The 27,338-nt window shown below is 28.1% G+C and overlaps 2 protein-coding genes across 2 annotated transcripts in view; both read left to right on the plus strand.

Moving 5' to 3' along the window:
- Positions 1-339: 339 nt before the first annotated feature.
- Positions 340-10,594, plus strand: LOC112592106 (alpha-tocopherol transfer protein-like). Its single transcript, XM_025336092.1, has 6 exons — positions 340-777; positions 3,204-3,360; positions 5,347-5,602; positions 7,358-7,468; positions 10,240-10,345; positions 10,417-10,594. The coding sequence occupies exons 1-6, from the start codon at positions 642-644 to the stop codon at positions 10,527-10,529; spliced, it is 879 nt and encodes a 292-aa protein (XP_025191877.1). The 5' UTR covers positions 340-641; the 3' UTR covers positions 10,530-10,594.
- Positions 10,595-22,560: 11,966 nt separating this feature from the next.
- LOC112592099 (probable G-protein coupled receptor Mth-like 1) overlaps positions 22,561-27,338 on the plus strand; it is a 31,165-nt gene continuing 26,387 nt past the window's right edge. Inside the window, exon 1 of the mRNA XM_025336080.1 lies at positions 22,561-22,850. The gene's annotated coding sequence lies outside the window, so the exon portion shown is untranslated. The remainder of the gene's footprint in view (positions 22,851-27,338) is intronic.

The following is a 27,338-nucleotide window of genomic DNA, read 5'->3' on the forward strand; positions in this document are numbered from 1 at the left end:
TAAAAATTAATGATTGAATTTTTTTATTATAAATAATGTTTCAAAAAACACATATAAAAAAAAAAACAAAATATACAATATTGCTTAACGCTGCGTTCAGAATCTTAAAATATATATTATAAAATCAACGCAACACTATTAATAAATAATATATTCATTCGATAAAAAGGTAGGTACTTATCCATCGATATTTATTTTATATACTTTATACGTATTGAATGAAATCCATTGTTTCTTGTTCATATTATCGCGGCGGCGTTCATGTTGACCTTGCCCTTCTTCAAGTCGGTACATAGTATTTTATGCGATATATCATTATATTATGCCGATAAACTGGTTAAAGATTGACTCGCAGACTGATTTAGTCGTTCGGCAGACTAGGATGTAATTCTCGAAACGAAAATTTTAATTTTAATATACCTTACACGATTTACTATAGTAACATCGCGGTTTTGAATGCGGTTCACGTGCAATCAGAAGATTTAGCATTCGAATATTGGCAGCGCACACGCCAATTTTATGCGTTCAACTGCAAATAACTAACAATTTATTGTATTTTATTCCGTGACTACTGGTCACAATAGCTATTTATTTCATATAGTGTGACTTTAGTATAAAATACGCATTGTTAATTCATCGATATGGCGTATTCCTTGTTGACACCATTCAATGAATACCTGCAAATAGAGCAGAGCAAATATCCGGAGATCACGATTGACAACATCCAGAAGTTAAAGGAGAGCTTAGAGGACGATCAGACTTTGCCGCCTATATCGGGTTAGTACTTAAATAATAAACAGGGCGATTCACGTCCCTGCTATATTTAATTTGGTAATAAATCTACTCAAATGCTGAATTTTTGAATTTTTAAGTATACAATATACTTGTAGACAGTGCCAGTGTCAGTTTTTTTTGGGAAGGGGAAGGAGGGAGCCTTATATATTTATTGAAAAAAAGATTTAATTTTCACAAAGAATCATAGTCAATTCGATGGTCAAATGGTCATTTACATTTCGGGTAGGGATTTAAGCCAGTAAGCCCCTCTAGCTAAGACTAAGATATATTATGCTTATAAATATAGGAGTTATATTTTTGAATACTTAGATTTTTATGCAATTTAAAAAGTGTCCTTTTATCGATGTAAACTTTTTTTTTCATATGAAAACCATCAATTTTTACACTATATTTTTAAGTTGTTTTTTTTACAACAAAAAGAAGTGAGTTTGCTTATTGAATCATCGTGTTGTGTATATTTGTATATATACACTCGATTTGTTCAGTTAATTTTTTTAGGCATAATGTGCAAGCACATAATTTTTTTTTCGGTTTTTCTATACTTATAAGCCCATAATAACGCGGTATAAGAAATAGATTTTGAAACGTAAATTAAATTCAACAACAAGTGTAAAATGCAATACAAAAAATTGAAACCGATCTCTTGCTTGCGAGTCACGATCTATAATTATTGTGCATAGTATGATAAATTATTTTTAACAATCAATAAATTACAAACCCGTTCTGCATAATAAAATAAATAAAATATTAGTTAAATCAAGCTAATAAATATAATTTAAAACTGCATTGAAATTCTATGTAAAACTAGCGCCAGAATAATGAATAAATAATGATAGTCGTTACTAAAAATTATTGTAGCTGTAAACAAAACTATTATACATTTTAGTGTTATTTTTTTTTAAATATTTGAGGTTTTAAGCTTATTACTGCGTACTTATTTGTTCTTATTTAAGTATACATATATATGCTTATTTATATTGTTTTTTTAGAATAACCTAGTAATTTAACTTTCATAGATTTATTTCTGAAAAGAATAATATTATTTTTAAACCTTTATAAATAGTTCTTGTCGTATGTGTTGATGAACAGCAACACTGATAAATAATACCAAGTACACACTTATAAGCGACTTGTATTGCAGTTATTTTTTAAACTATGTTTTATAAAACAATTCGGGTAAAGCCTAAAAGTAACGATTAATAAGAATAACATAAAAAGGAAAAACGTTATTTCCACAAAGATTTATTTAAGATATTTATTATTAATTATTATTTGACCTAAACATAATAATTTTGCATATTTTAGTATTTTTATAACAAAACACACATTTTATATGTTAAATATATTGTTTTAACGTTGGTATACAACTGCATGCATATATTTTAGTAGCATCTTAGTCAACTGCATAACACTAACAATGACTATCTAGTACCTAGTGTAATCATTTCCACTTCGATAAAGTATTTTATATCTTCCTATAAATTGATAAAAATAATTTTAAATGTATACAATTAAGTATCGAGTCATAGTCTTTTTTATTGTATTTCTTATTCTTGACTTAAGTATGTTTTAGTGGAGATCGACAGTCATACAAGATTGTTCATTACATCTAACATGGTTTATCTTAAAACTTACTAAGTATTATAATTAAATTAATGCACATTTGTTTTTTGTATAAATATTATTTTTGCATACATCCACATATAAATAACGTTTAAGACAACGACAAAAAATCTTTTACATATTATCTTTAATTAAATGTCATTTTTTCAGAGACATTTTAATTTTATTAATTTTATATGATAATTAATTTTCTTGCACCCGTAACGGGTATCTATCTAAATAAATAATCTATTTAATATGTCAAGTGTTGAACTTTCTATTTTTACTTAATTTTAAAGCGTTAAATAATTAGATTAGGTTTTTTAAATTAGTTTTGTTTTGAATATTTTTATTTTAAACTAATTAATTAAATTGTGCATTGTACAGTTTTGTTTTCAATTATACTAAAATATATTTTATTTATTTTAAAAGATGATATTTTACTTATTAATTGATATAGATATGTAGTTGATATTAATAATGTTAAATTACATATTTGTGTTAAACTTGTTAAGTTGTTTTAAACTTAAAAAGGAATATGCATATTCCTATGAATAGGAATATATTATTAAGTTGGTACATAAATACTTGATAAGATCTCCGATAATGAGTTAAAAATTAATGATGTCTTAACTTCAGAAAATGTTGTTTAAAATTATTTTTATAGCTTTGAAATTCGTAATAACGATGTTTTATACAACAGTTTATAGTTTCATTAGTATTCATTTGTTATTTATAGCCGTTATATAGAATTTTGATTAAATCAATTGAGTAAATTAATTAATTATCAATGTTTTTTTTTTCAGACAAAAAATATTTAGCATTTCTACACAGCTGTAATTTTGATATAGAATTAGCCAAAAATACCATCAAGAAATATTTCCAGTTTCATTTTAGAATTCCACAAGTCTTTTGTGAATTGGATCCATTAGCCGATGATATAGAATTAAGTTATAATTGCTTGTAAGTAATTCAACTACAATTAATTTATTATTATTTATTATTTACTTTTTTTTTTTTGTGTTAATAATAATATTATATTGTTCAGGATCGAATAATCAAACGATAAATATATTATTATTATAAATTAGCCATAGAGTAAAAGATATTGGATTATTCAAAGCCATATTTATAACCATATTTTCGTTGTATTCCTTGATAACTAAAAATTCTCGATTTCACGTTCTTTGGTCCGGTAAATTAAATTCGGCGACTAATGATGATAGATAGTAATATTTTTTGAAGCTCTTAAATTTTTAGAGCTGTTACAATAAAGTGCTCGATAGATAATTTTTATGTAATAGATTACCTGTAAATTATGGCCTTGAACCACGAATAGATTACTTACTTGCAATATTGGAGAGTCACGATTATAACATTTAAAGTTCAAATCAAGAGGTAGGTATACAATGGTATTTTAAGTAAGTATAATTAAGTGTTCAGTACTGTCAGCTTGATGTCTAATACTTTAAGATAAAGATATCATCGAGAAAAATTTTAATTTTATGAACACTGTGCAGAACGTAAACGTGACGATAAATTTTTGACAAGTCATTTTTGTGTGTCTTATGTACACTTATTTATTTTTAACTACGTTTGTTTGAAAAGATTTGCATTTTAGTCGATATCGGTAGTTATGTTAATGTGCGTAATGCATTAATGCTGCATAGTATTAAATTAAAAAGTAGTATTCAGTCTTTGACCGTATTTTCAGGAATATTTTTTATACATTAATTTTAATATGTATGTTTTTTTTTTGTTCGATCACTTAACATTTTTTACGTTTCATATAATGCATAAGTATTATTATTACACGTGTTGAGTTAACAACCTCAATGCTAATTATTTATCATAGAAGAGAATATGTAAACTAGTAAAAAAATATAAATAGTATGATTTTACTAGTCTATTCTTAAATAGATAGATAACGACAAATAACTGCTCTGGTCGAGTTATTTCTCATGTTTTAGATAGATGCTTATTTTTCCACTTAAATTTTGTGTATTTAAAAAAATATTATTTATTTAGGTTATTATTTAATGTCCATGTAAGAAATAAATGTAAATACAAATATAAATTACGTTGGTGATTAAATTATGATATTTTATAAAAAAATAAAATATTTATTTTTTAATGTCGTAGCAACTCTGACTAAAGTAATGTTTTAACTTTTACATAAAAAATTCTCCTGTATATAATACATAATACATAATTTTGTTAAAAAAAATGAATGAAATAAATTTCGCAATTGTAGAATAATTATGGTTATTATAGATTGGTAGGTGATATTTTTTGTTCTTTGCTGTGTATAGTTTATAATAATGTAGTTGCAGATATACCTAATTCTTGACAATAATAGTTAAGATTTTTATTTTTTATTTTTTTTTTCCTATAGTCGATAATTTTTTTAATGAAACATTTTTTTCGTTTAATAATTTATCATTAAATTTAAATTTAACACATACATTATATTGAGTTACTCTCCAGTGACGGGGCTTACTTAACACCAATTATCCATTACTATAGTTAATCAGTTAATACTAATTACTAAATGTCTTGTAACCTTATGTAGATATAATGAATGTATGGTTTAAAAAGCTTTGACTATTCCTAGGTTTAAAAATTTGGAATTATTCCAAAGTTTTATAGAATTATTAGTATTATAATATTACATTGTAAATGTATTAATAAAAAATATCTGATGTTTTTGCAATAAACACGTTTTATGTGACGAGATCCGACTTATATACATTTAATAATCATAGTTATAATATATTAATTGCATTGAAAGAAACATATAAATAAAATTTAAATAAATTATGTAAATGATTGTCTCCAAAAGTCTTAGCTTGCGGATGAGACTACAGTTCTTAATATAATAATACATATTAGGTTAGATTATACAAATTTAAGATAGGTAATTTAGTTTTATCTTTTTGATTTGTATAGGAGCATTTGTCAAATGCCGACTGTCAACACTAAAAAAAATGATCGAGTTCTATTTATGATGTTCCAAGATACTAATCCTGAAATGTTCGAGTACTTGTCACTTTTCAAATACCTCGCCATGTGGATGAATTATATGCTATTGAAGTACGGTACGTGCGACGGAATGATTATTGTAATAGATTCCAAAGGGTTAAATTGGCGTCATATCGTAAAATTACCCATTGTAATTACTGGTAAAATGTTGAAATTCTTGGAAGTAAGTTGATATTTGAATTAAAGTTTTTATAATAATAATAGCAATAATTTTACTTAGTATAATTTTAAATTTAATATGTCGTATACAAATGTACCTAGAAACCCTTATTATCTAGCCTGAATTAAGACCTTTTGAGGCTCCGGGTAGATAGTTGGTTTTGGAACCACATCAATATAAATTAATAAAAGTCTAGCTTATTTATTTTTTTTTTTAACTCTTTAATACGGGCTTCACTTTTCGACCAAGTTAAAAAAAAACACCAATTCCCTTTTCGACTAAAACAAAATTTTACATACATTACATAAAATTTTGTTTTGGCCAAAAAGGGAAGAGTACGATTTTGGTTGAAAAGGGAATCGGTGTTTTTTTAAATTTGATCGAAAAGTGAATCAGCCAAAAAGGGCGAAGGATACGTTTTTGGTTGAAAGCGGTCTCTCCCTCTAATACTGTCTTTATTAACATACACTTAACTTTAATCACTGTCGAGAAATAATCTCAGTAATAATAGCAATACATTACCATTGATTAACAATACATATAATGTTAATTACTTCATTATTATAGCTTCAATACTAACGTAAAATATAACGTGTTTTAATAATAAAATATATAAACCTAATACGTCTAAAATACAAAAAAAATATTAAATATAAATTTTAATAAAAACATTAAATAGGTAAATTTTTCTTTATTAATTCAATTTAAATAAAACTGTATTAATAAAAAAATATTAAATTTTGAAATTAATAGGAATAATGAATATATATAAAACATACTAGAAAATGAATAATAGCAGAACTTGAAATTATTACCATTAATATATTAATATTAGCATTTACTAGACATGAAATAATTTTCAAATATTTTTAAATGATTTTTTTGTCTTTTTAAATGTTTTTATGAACTTCTAAAGTTTAAATTTTAACGAAATTGAATATTCGTGGATAAAATAAGAAACAATTATTACTCATCAAATAATTAAATTTTTTTTTATTCAAAAATATTATTTATTAGCACTTGAAACTTCTAGATACATTTATATATATATACGTAGATACGATGAAATTTTCAAAATATTTAGATATATTTTAAGATATTTTTACCACGAATTTAAACGAATAGGAATTATATGACGGTTACTTACACATTATTTTTATTAAGTATAATATCTTAAAATATACAACATATATATTTATGTTCAATATTAATTTATTAACTATACAAAGTACAAATGACAATTGAAATTAGAATTTTAAACTGACAACCGAAATAACAATACATACATACGTGGTCACCAATGACGTCCCCTTCTCCTGAACACATTTAAACTAGGACTAAGAACTATGTATTTATTTAAATACTATCGTGTATTTCTTTACGTGCATTTGTTTGGGCCATAACGGCTTTAAATGTTTAGGAATAATATTATAGCAACGACCACGTACAATGTGATCCAACTAGTTTCTAAATAAATACGGTATATTGTAAATTCACTTGATGACATTGAAAAAAAAAAATAGTAACTAATCATTAAAAGATGTACTCAATCAATTATAAACCTATGCTGTGTAATGTGTATGCTTCCTTTTAATAAGATTTTATTATATCAATACATAGAATTGTAAAATTAGATAAGGTTTGTATATTGTAAAATGTACAATAAAATAACTGTTTGGATTTGAAAATACGTATAGATTTAAGTTATTACAAAAGCAAAATAATATATTCAAACTAATACACGTATGATATTTTTAGGTTGCTCTACCAATTCGTTTAAAAGCTATACATGTTATGAATGCTGGATCAGCTACGCAAATGGCAATGAAAATGGTTACGCGATTCGCTAATCAAGATTTAATAGAAAAGGTAAAATACATTTTGAAATACAATAAAGAAATAAATAGGTAGGACAGGTTAGGTATCATCATTTTAGTACACAAAAAAAAAAAAAATGAATGATAGAAAACTTTAAAATGTATTATTATATTTTATCATATTATAAATTATTACAATTTAATATACCTATATACATATATTATATAATTATCTAATATGTTTGATAGCATGCCTTAGGGTTAAGAAATAATTATTTATTGAAGTCTATGATATTTTGAACGTAGAATTGTTTCTAGTTACAATTCAAATTATATGAGGAACTAAATAAATATACGAAATTAGCGTATTAGTATAAGAAATACACACTTAAACTTACTCACTTACTCATTGAATAGGTATAGGTATGCGAGCCACAGGTGTCTTTGAGCGTAACAATAGCCCCTTTTCCCCGCATGCTCTTTTTTATAGATTAAGTTCTATTTTATACATGAAAGTTTAATAATGAAATTTGAAAACAATTTTTTATTATAAATTGTAACTTTAAGCAATTCAAATATATTGTTGCAATTAGTTATAATTTTATATATTTTAATTCACTTTTTTTAAAAATAGTAAATGTTCAATCTTTCCCTCGCAATCAAAAGGCTTAGGAATAACCCTTATACAGATATATTTTTTGACAGTATCGTGTTATAAATATTCTAGATGCGAATGTGAGTATCATTTTATAAGTACAATTTAACTCTTATTCATGCTTAAGTAGGCAAGTTATATGCACAGAAAAACCACTATTTCATATTTGACGAGTTGTCCAGTAACCTGAGTGCCTTAGGTACTGTGAACGTGAATGCAGTAATCATTAATTATATTTTTCGTGGTTATGATATTATTTATAGTGAATAAAAAACACAGTACTATATAGTAATATTATAATGTTAAATAATAATCTCTATATACTATACAGGATGGTTTAATTAATTCTTAATATAATAATAATCTCAAAAATTATAAATATTTTTCCATAATCGTTATATATATTTTTATTTTTTGAATGACAACATTTATTTTTAATTTAATATCTTGGAGCAGAACATGTTTTTGGGTTTTGAAATTTGAATATTAAATGAATAGCTAGTAAGACTTTCTTTTCAAATTATTTTTAATGCCATTACATTTTTAATGAATTTAGCTACTGTACTTACTTAAAGTTATTTTTAATAACATTCAAAATATGTATATATATATTATATAAGGTACAGATGAGCGTAGTATAGGACTATCATTTTGTAGGGGTATTCCACTTCATCGTATACATTTTAAATACTTTTAACTAAATTGTGGAATATTTAAAATAAATAAATTATTATGTTATGTATTAAAATTCACAGATGAAAACCCAAGATATGTATAAACAATGTTAAAATACGTACAAAAAATGAAATGAATAATAAACGTTCTTGATAATTTTATCATGATTTTTGTGTTTGAAAAATAAACATCAAATATATATGTGTACACAAATCTAGTGCGTTTCATTTGGTTTTAGAATACTACGGAATTTAGGACTGCTAAGTATTTTCAAAGGAACGTTACTGAATATTAATTCGACTATTTAAAACTTGAAAATAATGGTTTATGTATTTATAAAATGACGGCTAGAAATTCACTCGATCGAACAATGTTGAAATAATTTTATAAAGAAAAAAGTAAAAAATATTAATGATTAACCATGGTATGTGACGTACCTATAAACAATTAACTATTCGTTCAAAATTAAATTTTTATGCAGAAAAATATTCAGAAAAATATTTTACATTGGAATATGAAATTAAAATGTTTGTCATTAAAAAAAGTAAAAAATTAAAATAAATATAAACAATTTAAATATAAAATAACAAGAAGTATAATTTGCTTTCAAAATTTTTATATTTTAGTTAATTAAAATTATATAAGAAAACTATTTTTGAAAGTGTTAATAGTTTTGGAAATAACAAGTATTTTTTGAATAAAGAATCACCTGTAAATATCAAATTTGATTGTTGTTGAAGGGATCTTTGTATTGCATTACTTGTATAGATAATTTTTTATTGTATTAGTATAGTTTTTACGACCTATAAATCAATTATTAAAGAATAAAATTTATCTACTATTTTCGTTATTTTAAATTCTACGTAGAGCGATGAATATATTAATTTTACAACGATGTGTACCTATTTTTTTATTTTTTTTTTGGGGTATTTCTCGTTATATTTTGAGACAGTAAAAATACTTTGATATTAAACTACGAGAGAGTGATTTTTGATAGAAAATTTGATTTAGTTAGTACTTCAAGGGTTCAAAAATAAAACAAACTTTGTACTTTTTAACAATTGGAAAAAACATAAAATATTCAAGGAAAAAATAGGAATTTCACACAAATTCAGTTTTCGAAAAACTGTGTAACGCGAAAACAAATAACCGTAGATACTTATTACGTGGAATTTTTACTAAGTGTTTATAATTTTTTATGCATAATATAATTTTCAAATATTTTGTCTATTTTTGAACTATTTATTGGAAATTGAATTTCAGCGGCCTACATATTTTACGTTGAATTTACACAAAAATTGTAGTATATTTTAATTTCACAGTTATTTTATATGTATAAAATAAATATAATAAATGTCTGGAATATTTAATAATATATTTTCTTTACACACTCCAATAATTTAATTAATTATTTTATATTGTTATAAAATTATTATAATACTGATTGTGGTTTATCTAGTTAATTAATACAATTTTATTTGATCATTTTCTAGATAAAACTTCATCCAGTCGGTTCAGACGATATTTTCAATTATGTATCGAGAAATGAGTTGCCAGAAGAAGTAGGGGGATTTGGAAAATCTCATATCTTCTACAACGGTAAGGATCAGGTCTCCCATACTTGATAGTATAAAAGTTAAATACTATATCATTATTATTTTATTTATTAGATGAACTTTACAATGACTTGATAGATTTTCGTGATGTTTTTGTTGAACAAAATGAAGTACTGAATAATCAAATGATGTATGCGAATCAACAACTTGATCAAAATGACAAATAAATTACCAATACTATGTTTTAAGAAAAACTTTTCTTACGAAAAACATTTTAGTTTAATGGATCAAATAATTTAAAACATTATAATACTACGGAAATTGTTATTTAGTAAAATTTTTTTATACTTAATTGTAGGTTATGACTTGTGATAATTATTATTTTTAAATTACCATGTTTTTATTGATAGGCAATTTAATATAGCTTAAAGAAAATTAGATAGACAAATCACAATTCTTTAATTAAAGAGTTGTGTTTATCGCAAGATTGTATACTTGATTATAAGTTACAAGTTTACAACGTTGTTGATTAATGATTTAAGCGATATTTTGAAATTATCATTTAGTACTTATCTTTTTTAAATGTTTTTAAATCTATTTTTTACTTAGGTAAACTTTAAATATTTTTTTAATCAATTTTTTATATGGATATAGATAAATTCACTATAAATGATCAATAAGTTACTCAATAGTCTATTTTATTGGCTCGATTTTATTAAATTTAAGCAGGTGCAAATGTTTTATTAATTCAATAATTATAAGGACAAATTAAATAGGTAATATTTAAAACCGTTCGCATGAACTATCTTTTTATATTTGATTAAGGATGAAAATATTAAAATTATTATCAATATAATCTGAATATTTGAAATACTATATATTTAATACATTAAGCATATAAATATACAATAATAATGTTTAAAAAATTGTATTTTATTAAAAAGTAGTCTATATAGCTTATGATAAAGTTATGACTTTAATTTATAAGTGATAATATAATTATATTTATTAAATTGTGTTATCTTTTATCAATAAAAATCTACAAAATAATTAAATAATATATTTTAACAGAATAGAACAGAAGTTCAGCTTCAATATGCGTAAAAGCATAGTTTTGCATTTGTTACAAAATACCAAGTGAAGCGAGAGTACCACCGTTCACAATTAATAATACTTTAATTATTATTATGTTACTAGTCTACGTTAGTTGGATCTGAAGGTCTGATTTGTTAAACTAATAGAAAATAGTTAACTGATACAAATAACACGTAGATATTTTATGTGGAACATGATTTAGGTATAGATTCTGTAGACAATTTAATCTACTATTCATTACTGTTTATTATGCAAATTATAACTTTCAGAATAATCGTTATTAAACACAATAATTTCAAAATAACTATTTTTGTTTTTTGATACATAGTTAGTATGTAAATTACGGTTTATGTTTGAATACATTTTTGTTTACAAGATTATAAATTTAATGTCTTTGGTATAAATTTTAGAATTAAAAATAAAATTACTACCTCGGTAATACTTAAAATAATACATTTTTCATGAAGATACCTATCGTATATTATTTTTATTAAAACGATTACAACAATATTACATAGTCATAATATTCAGATATTTTAATTATTATGGTTAGAATAAAATATGGAAATACCTATAGAGAAATTTATTAATATTTTTGATCTTTGTAATAAAAATTACAAAGATATTTTAAAATACGAATAGGAACATATTATTTGAAACTATTTAAGTACAATATATTATTATTTAATGAAATGTATGGTGAAGTTTGAAGTCCAGAATTAATTGTTTTAAATTCTGAGCGAAACTATGAATATTTAATTGTACAACGATTTGTGTAGTTAATTTATTTTTATAATAATAATTACGGCGGGCAAGTTGTACCAATTTTTATGTAAATATAACACGAAAGAAGGAAAGTTTGATTTTACTCTAATATAAGCTTTACTTAATTATTATTATTCTAACCGATAACTCTTTCGATAAATCTTGATCAAAATACTGTAATAACGTAAAATATAAGAAAAATATGATATAAATATAGAAGTGAAGTTTCTAAAAGATAGTTATTACTTATTACCTTCCTCCTGATCTTCGAAGGGTTCTCGAGGTCGTGTCTCGTAAAAGTAATCAAATACACCGTTACGTAAATTTAGTATTAAAAAAAGCTATAGTAATAATAAGTATTTTAGTCATGCACCTTACCAGATTCGCCGTAGTGAATGTCTGTTGTATGTTCTTTGGGAAGAAGTAAGGTAACACTGATTAGAGAACAACTTAAGGAAAATTTAAATTTAAATAATAAAAAACAACTCTGGTTTAACTTATTAAAAAGGAAGAAGTCCAGTTGTCGCTCACAAAATCTTGTACAGTGGTGCGGAGAACTCTTGCTCGTGAGGTAGATGCGCTAGCACTTGACAGTTTGGATGGTTCTCATGCACTGATGAGATGGTCAAGCCAGCCAGATTCGCAGGCGGCTCCAATAAAGGTTTCCGCGTTTTCTAAAGAAATTGGCTTTCTCCTAGCCGACAAAGACCATCATTGGCCATCCCTTGTCTTTGGTGGCACACGAAATAGATCACACGTGTTGCGCCAATTGTTACAACTACGTGTGAGTTCCTACTTGATTAAATAATATAGATCGTATAATTGTATTTATAAGATTTTTAACGATTATCTGTGTGCGACAACTTGACTGTTATTTATTTTATTGAGTAGTTAAGTATAAGCAATATTGAATCATGATATGTGAGCATCTCATTACAATAAAAAATATATTCATCAATTTCAGTATTTATAAATATACTATGATCAAATTCCTAGTATTTCAGTTTATATTCCGTGAATTTATTACATCCTTTACCAAATACCAGAATTCCATATTTTAATAAATACTTCACTTTTTTTGAAATGATAAGTGGTTCAGACATATTATTATGTGAGCATATTTTTAAAGTAATTTTAAAAACTATTTAAGAGCTATTTCAGTATTTTTCATACACTTTTTCTCTCTAATTTTCTGTATTTCAATTGTATTTTTCGATTTTATATGAGATTTTTAAACATTAGGCAGTAGTTTGACATTTTAATATGTAAAAATTCACTATGTGAAACTAGACGAACAACGATTAGTTTAGAAATTATTAAACATTTTAATGCATGACAGGCTCTATACATTAATTACACATAAATTTTAATGCTCGTAAATTCGTGATAAAAATATTTATGTAATTTATCAAATAAATATTCATACATGACACATTATACAATATATAATAATAATTAATTAATGTGCATAAACTGAAACATGAATAAAGCTTACCAAAATTATTATTATATTATATTATAACAGTAATAGTTTGATAGTTCTGTCTAAATCTATGATAAATAATGCATATTTTATTAACTGACATAATAATTGTTTCGATTTTCAAACAATTCATTACGTTATAGTGTATGATATGCATGATACTAAGTTATTAGTTTTGTAATAATTGATTTATGTACTTAATAATACGAAAAAAATACAATTTTTAATTTTATTAACATTATTTAACAAAAGACATTTTTCGAAAAAATTCGAAACAAAACGTATGAAATATAAATACAAATATTAGCCTTTAAAAAAAAAAAAAAAGAAATGCGGCTCAAGTGCTCAAACAGTTTATTTTAGATTTTTGAATTATGAAATAATTTGAAAAAAAAAATGTATATTTTTAAAAGTCTAGCAAAACGTGAAAAAAAAAAAAAAAATGTAAACAAAACGTATTAGCGGGTAATACGAATGACGAAAAGAAAATGTACAATTTGGATAAGTAAAAAAATAAAAAGGAAAAACAAGATTGAACAAAGATGGGAGGGGCGGAGGAATACATCGGGAGGACGACACAATAATAAGGAGGATGAGGGGGATACGAGATGGCGAAACGGGTGCAAAATATAAATAGCGAGTAAGATGTATAGAGGCCACTCTGAGGTGGTCACCTCCGCATCGTTTTCGTGGCCGGTCTCGCAGACGGAGACGAGTGTCTCTGGCACGTTGGCTCGAGTACGCGACGCGACCGACCGTGACACGCGACAGACGAGGCCCGCGGACAGCTTTTCGACCGCGGAAGCGACGGTTGACGGCGAGCGCGATGCCGTGCGCGTCGACGGCGCGGCAGACGACGATGACTCTGGCGAAGGACGTCGGAGACCGAAAGAAACGCGCGGAGGAAACGGAAACGTCGCGATGCCGCGGAAATGCGAAATCGACGAGATAACCGAGAGGAGCGACTCGGCCGCGACGGAAACGCCGCGGGATGAAAGAGAGAGACACAGCGCGAACGCTCTGCGTAGATTTCGCCCCGGCCGAGTCTGCGGTCCGGTGGCAGCCGGAGTCGCACGCCCCCCGACCCCGGAACCCTAGGTTCCGGTCTGGTCCGGTCCTGACGTACAAAAACTATCGATAACTGTCGATTCGGTCCGGTTCAATATTTTTTCAGCAGGACTAATTCGGGGAGGTCTAGTCCTCGGATAAAATGCATTATTATCAGTCCGGTCCGGTTTAAAAAAAAAAAAAAAAAAAAATGAAAATTAGTTCGCTTCGGTCCGGTCTCAAACACCTAGTACCAGCTACTCAAAATTTAAATTATATTATATTATTGTTATTTGTTATGTAATACGAACAAAACGAAAAACACCAAATAAAAAAACCCACAACTATGGGTATATAGGTACATATATATTATTTATTTATGAAGTGATTGTAATTGTATTGATTACTAAATGTCGGTTGTCCGTAAATGTCATCGACTGCCACTCGTCAGAAATGAAGGTCAATGGATATAATATTATTTTTGTTCGTAGAAATCATAAATCATAACACGTAATCTCGGAATATTAAACAACATTATATCATACCGAGTATTATCATAGAGTCGTATGGTCCGGTCTGGGCTATTTTTTAATAGTATTGACTGAACCACACGGTCCGGTCCGTATACGGTCAACAAAATGTTGTTTTTGAGATCGAACCGGCAGAGTCCGGTCCCGGTCTACTCTAATCGATTAAATTTAATTATTGGTCCGGTCCGGTTTAAAATCAATATTTAGCCACGGGTTCACTCCGAATTCGGTCTTCTGTTTAACTTTTTAAAGTGTGATCCGGTCCGAATTCGGTGTCTTGTTCAAATTTTGAAGTCCGGTCCTATCTCTAAAATAACGGACCGTTATGCGGTCGAGGCGCGGAATCGTCGTTGCTCGCCCCGGTACACTGCTGACCGCACGTGCTAACCGCCGTGTCGCCGTCGTTCCGCACGACCGAAGAAGCCACGGGCGCCCGCCGAGCGTTCGACGCCCGCGAACCCGTCGCACGGCGAGTGGCTCGGGAAAACGTGCGCGGGCGACTTACCGCCGGGCACCGTTCGAACTCTTTCCCGTATTCATGTCGATCCTTATGTCGCCGTCGTCCTGTCCGATGTCTCCGACCGAAGGGGGATGATGGTCGGACCTGCGGAAGCTAATCGCTTCGAGTGCAACGCGCATACCGCAAAACCCGTCTGACGCTCTTCCGCGCCGCGGCAAACTTCCGTCGGCGGGAAGCAGGTTTCGGTATGGTCACACCCGGATCTAGCCAGTCGACCAGGTCTTCGAACGTATTTCTCACTCCAGGTCCCTTCGCCGACACCACGTTGTCCTGTGTCATAACCGTTTCCACCACGTCGCCTCTCGAACCGTCGTCGACAATGACGGCGGCAGTCGTTCCTTGTTCGAGGAAAATCGATGGCTCTTCGATCGACTGCGCCAGCATGTCCGACGACGGCGCGTCTCCGTCGGGCAACGGGTCGTCACCTCACACCGCCGACAACAAATCGTCCATGACATGTCTGACGGCATCGTCGATGTATTCCTCGGCAGTGACGATATTCACAATGGCTCTAAGTTGTTCGATTGCTCGTTTGAAAACAGCGTCGATGTCCACTGCGATTTCGGCCATATTATTGATTGAGTGATCATTTAGAGTGGTGTGTAAGGATGGTGTGTTTTCGTTCGGACTCAAAATGGTTAATGAACTTAATAATAATTAGAATATTGTCCGTTAACAAGAAAATAAAAAATCTCCTCGGCGATGGGCACAGTATCGTTTATTACTAGCCAGCAACGAATATATTCGTACTAATCGGCCGTCTTTGGTTTTCCGGCCCGTTCGGCGGCCGTTTATCTCTCCAAAAATCATTATTATTAATTATATATAATATTAAGTATCTATTTAGTTATAATAATATTAGGTATATATTATAATATTTTAACAAACATTTTGACTTCTGTGATTTACTTGTCTTATACTTTTTGGTGGTCCTTTTTTTAAATAATATAATATTTTATTTCTTTCGATTTAACGTTATACGCATAGATATAGACGCGTTTTTCTATTTTTTTTTTTTTCTATATCTAATATACCATGAAAATCTAATAACATATTAATTATTATTATTATTAAGTTATGAAGTTTGCATATTTCACTTAATATTTTTCCGGTATAATTGGTTTAAATGATCATATTACATATAACACAAATATTAATTAAATTTTATATTTTATTTATTTATAGGCCTTTTAAAATTAATTCATTTTGAAAACTATGTAATGTTTGCTTAAATATATAGCTAATAATAAATAATTTGAAAAATATACGAATAAATAAAAAACTTTAACCTCGAAATATATACAATTATATGCAAAATATAATTATATATATATATATTTGTATAGGTACAATTTGTATATTCACGGTTGATCTAGTAATTATTTTGTCCATTCTATTATTAAATCATACGAATTCATGTAAAGCCTATGCAATTTATGTTGTAAATTATTAACAGAATCTGTTGAGTTTTACACATTATATCATGTCTTTTCAAATGAATTCGATTAATCATATCGGTGTGATCCATTATGACTTAAATTAATAAGAGTTATTTGTCCTGACTTAGAGGTGGCGTATTACAACACGATTGATGATAATGAACTTCAATTGATCGTTAACCGTGTGCTGGATGAGCAATAGTGGTCAATATGTTATTGTATATTTTATTAGATAACTATTATAGGGGACGTACATAAATACATTCATGTTATGAAATAAACTTCACATTTTTTAAACGCTGCTGATCGTGAAATATTAACTTTAATATATTATTATCATAAAATAAAGTTCGGTTCATTTTTTGTACGCATGTCACATACCTATTATGTAAACATGAATTTCACTTTAAAGCATCAAAATCTGACTTTGCATGTGAATGCGGGATATTGCAATGATGGAAATTTTGCCTCGATTTTATTTAAACATTACATAACACAACTTTTTTAGTATTTAAAATGTGTGCATTGGTCCAAATAAAATTATTACTATAATATAACTTTACGCTAAATTATCAAGATTATATTATATTTATGTGTATATATAGTACATAATATAGTATACTTTTGCTCTAAGTTTAACGAGCTATATCGTGTGAATATTGTAAGTATAGTTTAAGTATACATACACCAAAAAATGTATTTTATGTAATACAGTTATATTTATTTGTCTAACAAATTATGTAGTGAATATTATAATATACATATTACGGGCAAACGTTCCTAATTAGAATTTTAATGCACATAAATTGTTTCGTCACAATAAGTCCTGGAGTACTGCAATGCATAGGTCGCTAGTAAATTATGAAAAATATTGTTGTTGAACGCCTTTCTCAAAAGACGTCCGTCAAATATCAATTATGACACGACCTAAATATATGTACCTATTTATATTTAACAATGGATGTTTAACTAATAAATCATAATTTATTAGTAGCTACATAAAAAAAAAAAAATTGATTATAATTTATGAGTTTTTATTTTTTTTTTTCAGACAAGTTATACATTTACCATTTGATGCATAATATTATTATTATTTTTTTTTATTTAGTGCTTTTATTTGAAACATTACAGCACCAACCATGCATAATATTATATTATCGATCTTTGATTAGCGTTCACAAACGAACGTCTAGACAAAGTGTTACCAATATGATATTAGTACCTAATTTCTTTTTAAAATTTTTCGATCAGCATAGAAAATTGCCGGCAATTATTAAACTATAGAAAATATTGATAATTTACACGAGAAAACAATTTGAGAAAAAGAATATATATTTAATATTTACTATTATGTGTTTTGTTCTTGGATGAAAAAAAATAAGGTGTTCAATTTATATATATATATATATATATATTTTTTTTTTTTAGTGCTTTTATTTGAAACATTACAGCACGACAATTAAAAATAAGTGAAACAAAAATACATAAAAATGTTTATAAAGAAATTTAAAAACAAAATTAAAATTAAAAAGAAAATAACATAATTAAATATAAACACATAGTAACATTTTTTTTTTTTTTTATCATAATTAAAATTTATATGAGGAAGCCAGCTTTGTAGATGAAATTAATGATGAGGTAAATAACAGAGGGAGAGCGAGAATTGAGAAGCAGTATAATATCAGGAGAGGAGTAACCTAATAAAGAGTGTTGTAAGAGAAATGGATCGCAGAGATGGGTTAGAGAAGGAAAAAATAAAAGAGTATGGTTAATATCACAAATGGCTTCAAAACTATGGAGCGTGCAAAGGGGGGGAAGAGTTGAGTGATAAGCGAAATGAATGAGGGGGGAGAAGGTTGTGTCCTAAGCGAAGACGGAAGAAGGAGTTCAATTTATATGATAATCATTTTATTAAATTGATTTTCCTTTTTTCAGGTTTTGATACGAATCTGAGATACTCCTTCTTGAAACATAAATATTTACAACAAACCAATGACTAACGCAATTCAAGCATTCATTTGTACATTTCGAATATAAGTAAGTACTCTGATACCACCTAATACTAGTAGTTAAAGGAAATTTATCTACTTACAAATGATTGTATATTAGTACATGTAATAAAGGTAGCTATAGATTAGGTTATATAGTACTAGGATATGTGCGTAGGTTTTTATGTCTAGTTTTGATATATTATGCACTGGAAATATAACAGAATACAATAACTTAATAGTTCTAGTAAGTTTGGTTGCCTATTTGTAAGTTAATTAAGCATAATATCACACCCGTTGCAAACACTAAAAATGTACATAGGTTAAACAAAGACAGATTTACTTTTACTGTTGACGAATCAACTTACTGTCTATAATTTAAATTCCCTAATAATAACATCGTTAATACCAAACCAAATTGTTAAATTAATTAATCATTTAATTTAATTTCACTTATATAATATAATATTATATTACATATTATTGTGTAAAAATTCATTTTAGGAAATTATCAACAACAAAGATGGTGTCTAAACGTCTAGTGTAGTTCAAAATATATCGCTAGGCACGTATAGGTTAGTCACGCTGACATATTAAACGTATTAGAAAATTGTATTGGTTTTTTTTTTTTTTTTTTTTAAACGTAATAATGTTGATTTATTTTAATTTTTTTTATACCCACGCGGGTCACATAGTGTACATAAAACATATTACATCAATTTAAGTAAAGTGATTATAAAACAACAGTCTTCCAACTTTGTAGGACCAGTAATATCTATAAAACATAATACTATGTTAATCTTTCAAATAATTATTTTGTTTACCTTAATATAAACCTAGTTTTACTTCAGTTGATTATGTTTTTATTATCGTTTGTACGTTTTGAAATGCTCTGTCGACATTCAACAATAACCTAAAATAATTTCGGCTGATTCATTATTTTTTTCAAATTATTGTTATTCAGTCTATCGGTCGCAGACAGATTTCAACTTTTGCGGTTTTAAGTGTCACACTGCATATTTTAATTTTATTCGTAAATTTTAATATGTTGCTTCATAACTCATTTCTTATCCATACAAACATACATGTTTTTCATACCTACTTTTAATTTTTAAAAAGTCGTTGTGTTATCTTATACCTATTTATCATTGTACGATACAATATATCTGTTTTTTTCGATAACACGAAACATGACTTAGGAGTGAAGAGCTAACATATTTTTATGATGCATCGTACACGATACTATGATCTACCACTAATTTTTCTATAATATAATGTTGTATGAGACTCGTTACACCGGCGACCGGTACAGTAGTTACTATTTTGTATAGAAGGGCAGGTATGATAAAGTTTAAAAAAACCGTTCGCACGACATAATATACATATACAGTCGTTGAACAATAATTTTAGTAGGTACTTTATTTATTAGTATCGTGTCGTAGGACGGATTATGCACTGATATTTTTGATAACATCACATTTTTCATCATAGGTATAATATGACCGATAAAATTAATTTCTATTGCGTCAATTTGTCCATTCTATTGATTATTTAAAATAGTCATGTCTGATAGTTTGTTGAATTACTAATAATGTTATGAGTTTATATATATATATATAAACGTATTTATTTTATTAACTAACTATTATACTATATAATATAAATAATATTTTAAGAGTGCTATAATAATCTATACAAACTATACAGCTTGATTATAATAAATATAAATATGCAATACGAAAGTAAAATTATTTGATTTAAAACGTTTGATAAAGTTTACACGTGATACATGAAATATAATATTTAATATATTATAAAATGTACGTGTATTATCATAATCTATTAGAATAATTAATAATAATGTGCAGTGCGATGGTGCCAATCTGCGAGAATGTAGGAGGCGATTGCAAACAACAAATAATATTCAAAATGTACATAATGACTAAAATATTGTTCAATTTAAACTATTTTGTTCTATAAGTTCTAAAAATCATAGTAAATCAAATACATTTATTGTTTACGTATGAATAGAATCGAAAATATTTTACCACAATGTTATGGATTAAGATTTGAGGCTATTATACCTAAAGAGTCATTTAACATTTTTCAATTTTTTTTTTTCAATAGTTTCAACATGTATTTGTCTTTAGTAGCCCGGATTTAGTAATAATTAATACAAAAACGTAATATACATAATAGATAATACTTACTATGTTGGTAAAATGGTAATTATTTGAAGTAGAATGTCAAAATAGACCTAAAACTATAATTTTTCTTAAAGCTATTATACTGGTGTTTGCAGTTATCAATATGCAAATATTTCCTAAACACATGGTATAATCGTAGAAATATCGTTACAAATAACCACATTTTAGAACACAATTTTTATTTCTCATCATTCAATTGTTATTACTTGAAACTTTTCAAGCTACACAATTTTATTCCGAATTCTGTGTATTGTGTACGTTACACATTATTAGGTACATTATATGATTTAAACGTTCAAATAATACAATACAAGGTCAATTTTCACTGTCATATTATCAAAATACGAAGCCCATTCAGCATACAATGAGCTATGATATATATATATATATAGGTATTTTACTGTAACTTGTAGCTATAATTATATAATGATAAAAATTAAAATTTCACCCGAAAATTCATGATATTCATATAAGTATATATTATCATAAAAAATAAAAAAATTATTAACAATTCAGACGAATAAATATTACATATAATGTAAAAAACAGACATCCATCACGCCTCTCCCCTTTAATTTTGAAAATTTCAATTTACAATTGTGCGAATTAATTTTACTTTGTATTTGTGAACAAATCAATTTGAAATACCATTATCTGTGTGCTCAAAATGTGTGACTAATAATCAAATCAAATTAGAAGAGATATGGCCGAAGCCGTAAAAATATTAAATAGTAATTATTTTACGTACTTTACTTTTTGAATGCAATATTTGTACGAATTTTTTTAAACATTATTTATTAACGTATGTGTTGTGTTTTCGTATACATATAGGACAAAACCAAAACCACTATTATTGCTGTGATTGAAATCAACTCTAAGACTATAGTCGAGGCCAATCAACTGCAAACAACACCGCAAATGCTTAAGAAATCGCGTCGTCCCGGAACTACAATAATAGATTAGAGTTCGACGTCGAAATGGCGAGCACGATAATCGTTAAAAAAAATAATAATAACAATAACGAAAATAATATTATTTATTGAAATTTAGTTTCGAATATGATACTGTACGGTTTTAAGTCATATTTGAACCAGTAGGCGTGGCTTGGTTAAGTTCAACCGGACACGCAATCGGGAGGCGATTCGCGAGCCACGGCCGCGTCAGTGATCCGACGACGATCGGAGCCGGCGTATAACGTAAACCGCGGAGAACACTTTCGGCGTTTTTTTTGATATCAAATATCAAAATAATAATTATACTATCGTTTCCGAGCCGGTCACGTCATCCGGCCCCGTCTAGGAAACACAGTCCGATACAGTCAGCAGCACACGGCTGGTTATCACGATACACAAATTCTTTCGTAAAATAACAATTATAATATCGTTAACGCGCGACCGTTTGCTGACAGTCGACGTACGAGTAGGAATCGCCGGCAATGAACAGCTCGCGATAAGCACTCCGTTTCGCGCACAAGGTAGTAGCAACAATAATAATACATTACCTTATACCAAATAGTAAATAATAATATCGTATGATATTTATTGTGTGTGTGTGTATGTGTGTTAAGATAAAAAACTTTAATGCACTACAGATGTGATCGGATTGTTCGTCGTGCCTTTGATTACGGCCGACACATAATATAATATTGTGTTTGGAACTGATAAGTAGTGTCTGCGCGCGTGTGTGTCGTGTGCTTAACGCCGTATTTTGTAGTGAAGTCGTATACTAGTTGGTAGCTAGATAATAATTATATTATGTGTTAGAGGAGGAGTAGCGACGTTAAATAGTCTGCACAAATGCAACAGAAAAATGCAGTTTTTTTTTTTAAATTATAGATTTGATACATTTTGATATCGCTATCTTTTACGCGGCTGAATTAGGACGTTATTTTCGTCAATGAACCACGGGTGTATAATAATGAATGGTACCTGTACAATATTCCATCGTGATTGTCATATTTTTTTTTCATAAGCCACCGTGTATATTGTTTAAGATCTTTGCAACGAACGTTTTTGATTTTTATAAATTTACATTGTTTTTAACGACAATTTAGCATTATTTTAGGTACCTAGTAATAATATACATTGTGCCTACTTAGTATTTTCAGTTACTGACCCTGAACGATTCATATTATGTGACCTTTATTACCTCTGCTTAATATGCGGTTTACCAAATCTATTTTCAAGATCTTCTCTTCAACCGTGTACATATTGTGCAGGTTGTACATCATAATATTTCTCTGCATTAAAAATGCGACTTAATCACAAATTGTTTATTTTCACACGACTTCCTACGACTTGATAGTAATAAGCGGTTTTATAACCAGTTTATATGATGGCGAACAGAAAAACTATCGTATGTGTCTCTATTGCAATATATTATTACACAGGTACTATGCATAAATACCTATTTTGTTAATAATAAATTCGTTTTATTAAACGTATAAAACGTGTTGTTAAAAAAAAATCTAATTACACTAGTGTTTTGACGACCTTTTGAAAACATTTTAATGTTTAGCTTTTTTTAATCACGACACACAGTAAACGGAGATTAACTGTATTGTGTAATGTTCTTCTATAATACAATATTATCGCAAAGTTAAGTATATACTGTGTCGATACATTAAGCACATGGCACATGATATTATTCATTATTAGTATTCATTTAACATCATTTAGCATTAAATATTTATTTTTAATATACAATGTATGTTTAGAGGGAAAAATTAGACATGACTCATGAGTATATTATATGTTGTGAGCTAGATACATATTAACATTAATTATTTATCTCGTGTGAATGTACTAATAATAAGAAATACGTATTTTCGTGACAAGCTTTGATTCGAACACTGAGCAGTTATTCATTAATGACGCTTGCAAAGATAACTGAATTACATAATAATAATTTTTATACATCGACTGTCCGAAAATGTAATTATAAATTTGTCTTTCTCCAACTGTTGATAATAATTGAATACCATAATACGTATTTGTAACGTTGCGTTAGTTTTTTAATATTAAAATATACATTATACATATTAAAAAAATACAAGAGTATTCTCACTAGAAAGTTTATCCGGAAATTATAAAATAATTCTATTGTTAGCGTGTGTATTTTTAACAAAAACTGACGTACCTTCCTTATATAAAACAAACCTAGACGGGATAGGTGTATCGTGCATGCTTAATTGTGTTCTTAGGCTTTTTGAGAAGAATAAATGCAAAACAAGTAGGTAGGCATGTACTTTACATACAAATATTGTAATACACACGTTTGACTCGAACAGTTCGTTTTCATTTCACACCTGCTTATGTATAGCTTGTATTGTTAACCAATACTTATCATAACTAAAATAATTAATTTATACTGTTAGGTTCGAGTACACGCCTATTTCGATTTATATATTAGTTTATAAAATAAATTAATTAAATAAATCATGATAATAGCTATTATAATTTATTAAAGTTGTCTTTATTAAATGGGTTTTTTTATTGAATACCTACGTCATGCGGTTATTTTGCGTACAATTTTAACAATAACAATTATTATTTAAAACCACATTTCAATGCAAACGATTTTTTCACGGAATTCTTTTGGATCTTGATTCATATGATACGGGTTTTTAAGGAATTAAAATATAATTATTTTTAATCATTATTTGATAACATTTAAAATAATTTTTCTACAAATAAAAATAAAGAGAACATTTTTTTTTTTTTTTTAGTTTTCAATGCATCTTACTATACTAAACGCGTGTAATAAGTCATCAGATTGTAATTTTTTTTTTTTTTCAAAATTCGATCCAATAACTGCAATACTATTATTCAACTGCGTTGTATATATTTATATACGAACGGCAGTTAAAAATCAAAGGGAGACTACCCATTGGCGTTTATTATTTTATTTTTTATTTTTTGGGTGGGCGGGGGGTGGGGGATTTAAAGGCGCTCAAAACGAGCCCTACCGATATTACTCGACCCGGGGGACTTCGGCATTTGCGGTGTTAGGTACTTTGCGGCAGTCTGGTCGTCCGGAAATCGAGTTTTGTGATTGGAATAGAAATCCAGCTGTAAGTCCATTGACGGCGGTGGCGTTTCGCCCGTTTTTCCGTCGCCGAATTTGACTCGGATTTCGCGTGTGTCAAACGTCTTACGGATTACGTCACGATCGTACTTATACAAGCGTATATTATGCACGTACGGTCGTGCAAATTAATGATCGTATTCAACCGGACAGCGGCTATAAGTGCGCGCGACCGCGCGTGTGTGCTTGTGCGTATATGTGTGTGTGTGTGTGTGTGTGTGTGTAATATACCGAGTGAAAAAAACAAACAAAACTAGGTAAAACCACTAAGGCGCTGTTTGTTATTCCGCGGCAGCCGCCCGTTCGAAAAGCCTATAGACATACACGTCGAATAAATTACGTTTGTATAAATAACAATAAATGTCTTGTGTCCGACGGTATGTATGACCGTGAATTTAAATGTACGCGCCCACATATACGCACACAGACACGAGGTCTAGTTTATAATAATAATAATAATAATATTACGTTATGTACAAAATGTTTAATTGAGCGTACATACTGTACGTACGTGTAATATAAAATGTATAGGTACGCGCACACCGCGGCTGTACATTACACTCGCATCGGTGTGTACGCACGTGCATGGTCTTCGGGACGATATTACGATATTATAATATATTAATGATCGTCCGAACCGCAGGGCAAAACAGTATCGTATGCAATCATGAATGTTCACGGACCTCGGTGTAATGATCGTGAATAATGTGATAAATATTACATTGCGTCGTACTACGATAATGTGCAGATAATATATTGCGTTATAATTATGTGGTGTGTACGTTTTGTGGGTCGTAGGTATACGATAAAATGCCAAACAGATTCTTGTTTTAGGAATCCATAAAATATATTTATCCTGAGCGATTTCGGCAGGTCTCCTCGTCGTTGGTATAGTTATTATAATAACGATTTTCAAAGTCTTAAGTTGAGGAGTTCATATACCTATTACTAAAAAAAAAAAAATTCCCGGAGACTCAAATACACCACAAACGTTGATATTAAACTGCATTTCATAAACAACGATGCACGAACGATTTGCTATTTAATTTCCAACTTAACAATGAATATAAAATAAAATATTTAATTTAATGTGTATTAAATTATATTAATTAAATAATATTCTCATCATATCATTCTTCATTAATATAATTTATAAATTGTATGTGTATAATAATATAATTTTTTTTTATTTACCATTATTTTAATGTTTGGAATTATAAAAGGGCGTTGGATTATTAAAATTTTGAGGAATTCTGATTAATATTAAAAGGAAGTTTTTCGAGTGCGTACCGAAATAACTCTTATTTTTAATGTTTTAAGTGAGTCCCAAAAATATAAGATCATATTTTAACGTAGTTCGAATGTATCTTAGTTCATTTAAAATTACCCAGTATGCACAATGAAGGGGTGAACTGGCTTATACCCTAAAACTATTTGGTTATTATTATTTATTTAATTATTTTTGCTTACAACTATTCTTAAAATGTTGGGTGGGTGTGCTAATATTTTATAACATTTATAATTTAATATTTATACTTTCATATTATTTATTTATTTTTGGTTGATTTATCAGTGCAATAATTTTCGCACAATTGAACTTAGAGATTCCTTTAGTTTGGTATTTTTTTTTAATTATCTTCAATAAGTTATTTTTTTTCTTATTACCCGATCTAATTTTCGTAGATACCTATCATGACAAGAAGAGTGAAACAAAATCTTGGCGTTTATTTTAATTTTTTCTAAAATTTCTAAGAAGGTATTATGTTCTTTACGAATAATAAGTACTTACGTATAGAGTATAAATTATAGTGCAAACGAAAACTAACTTAAAGTAGTGCATGGGTACCGTTATAGTAAACGTATTATCAGTGATTAC

This window comes from Melanaphis sacchari, unplaced genomic scaffold (assembly GCF_002803265.2).
Source record: "Melanaphis sacchari strain LSU unplaced genomic scaffold, SCAv2.0 Contig157_pilon_pilon, whole genome shotgun sequence".
NCBI classification, from domain to species: domain Eukaryota; kingdom Metazoa; phylum Arthropoda; class Insecta; order Hemiptera; family Aphididae; genus Melanaphis; species Melanaphis sacchari.

Excerpts from the sequence above, each read along its gene's own strand:
- LOC112592106 (XM_025336092.1), top strand. The coding sequence starts at position 642 with ATGGCGTATTCCTTGTTGACACCATTCAATGAATACCTGCAAATAGAG. Across the intron at positions 778-3,203 it reads GACTTTGCCGCCTATATCGG|ACAAAAAATATTTAGCATTT; the intron begins GTTAGTACTTAA and ends TTTTTTTTTCAG. Across the intron at positions 7,469-10,239 it reads ATCAAGATTTAATAGAAAAG|ATAAAACTTCATCCAGTCGG; the intron begins GTAAAATACATT and ends ATCATTTTCTAG.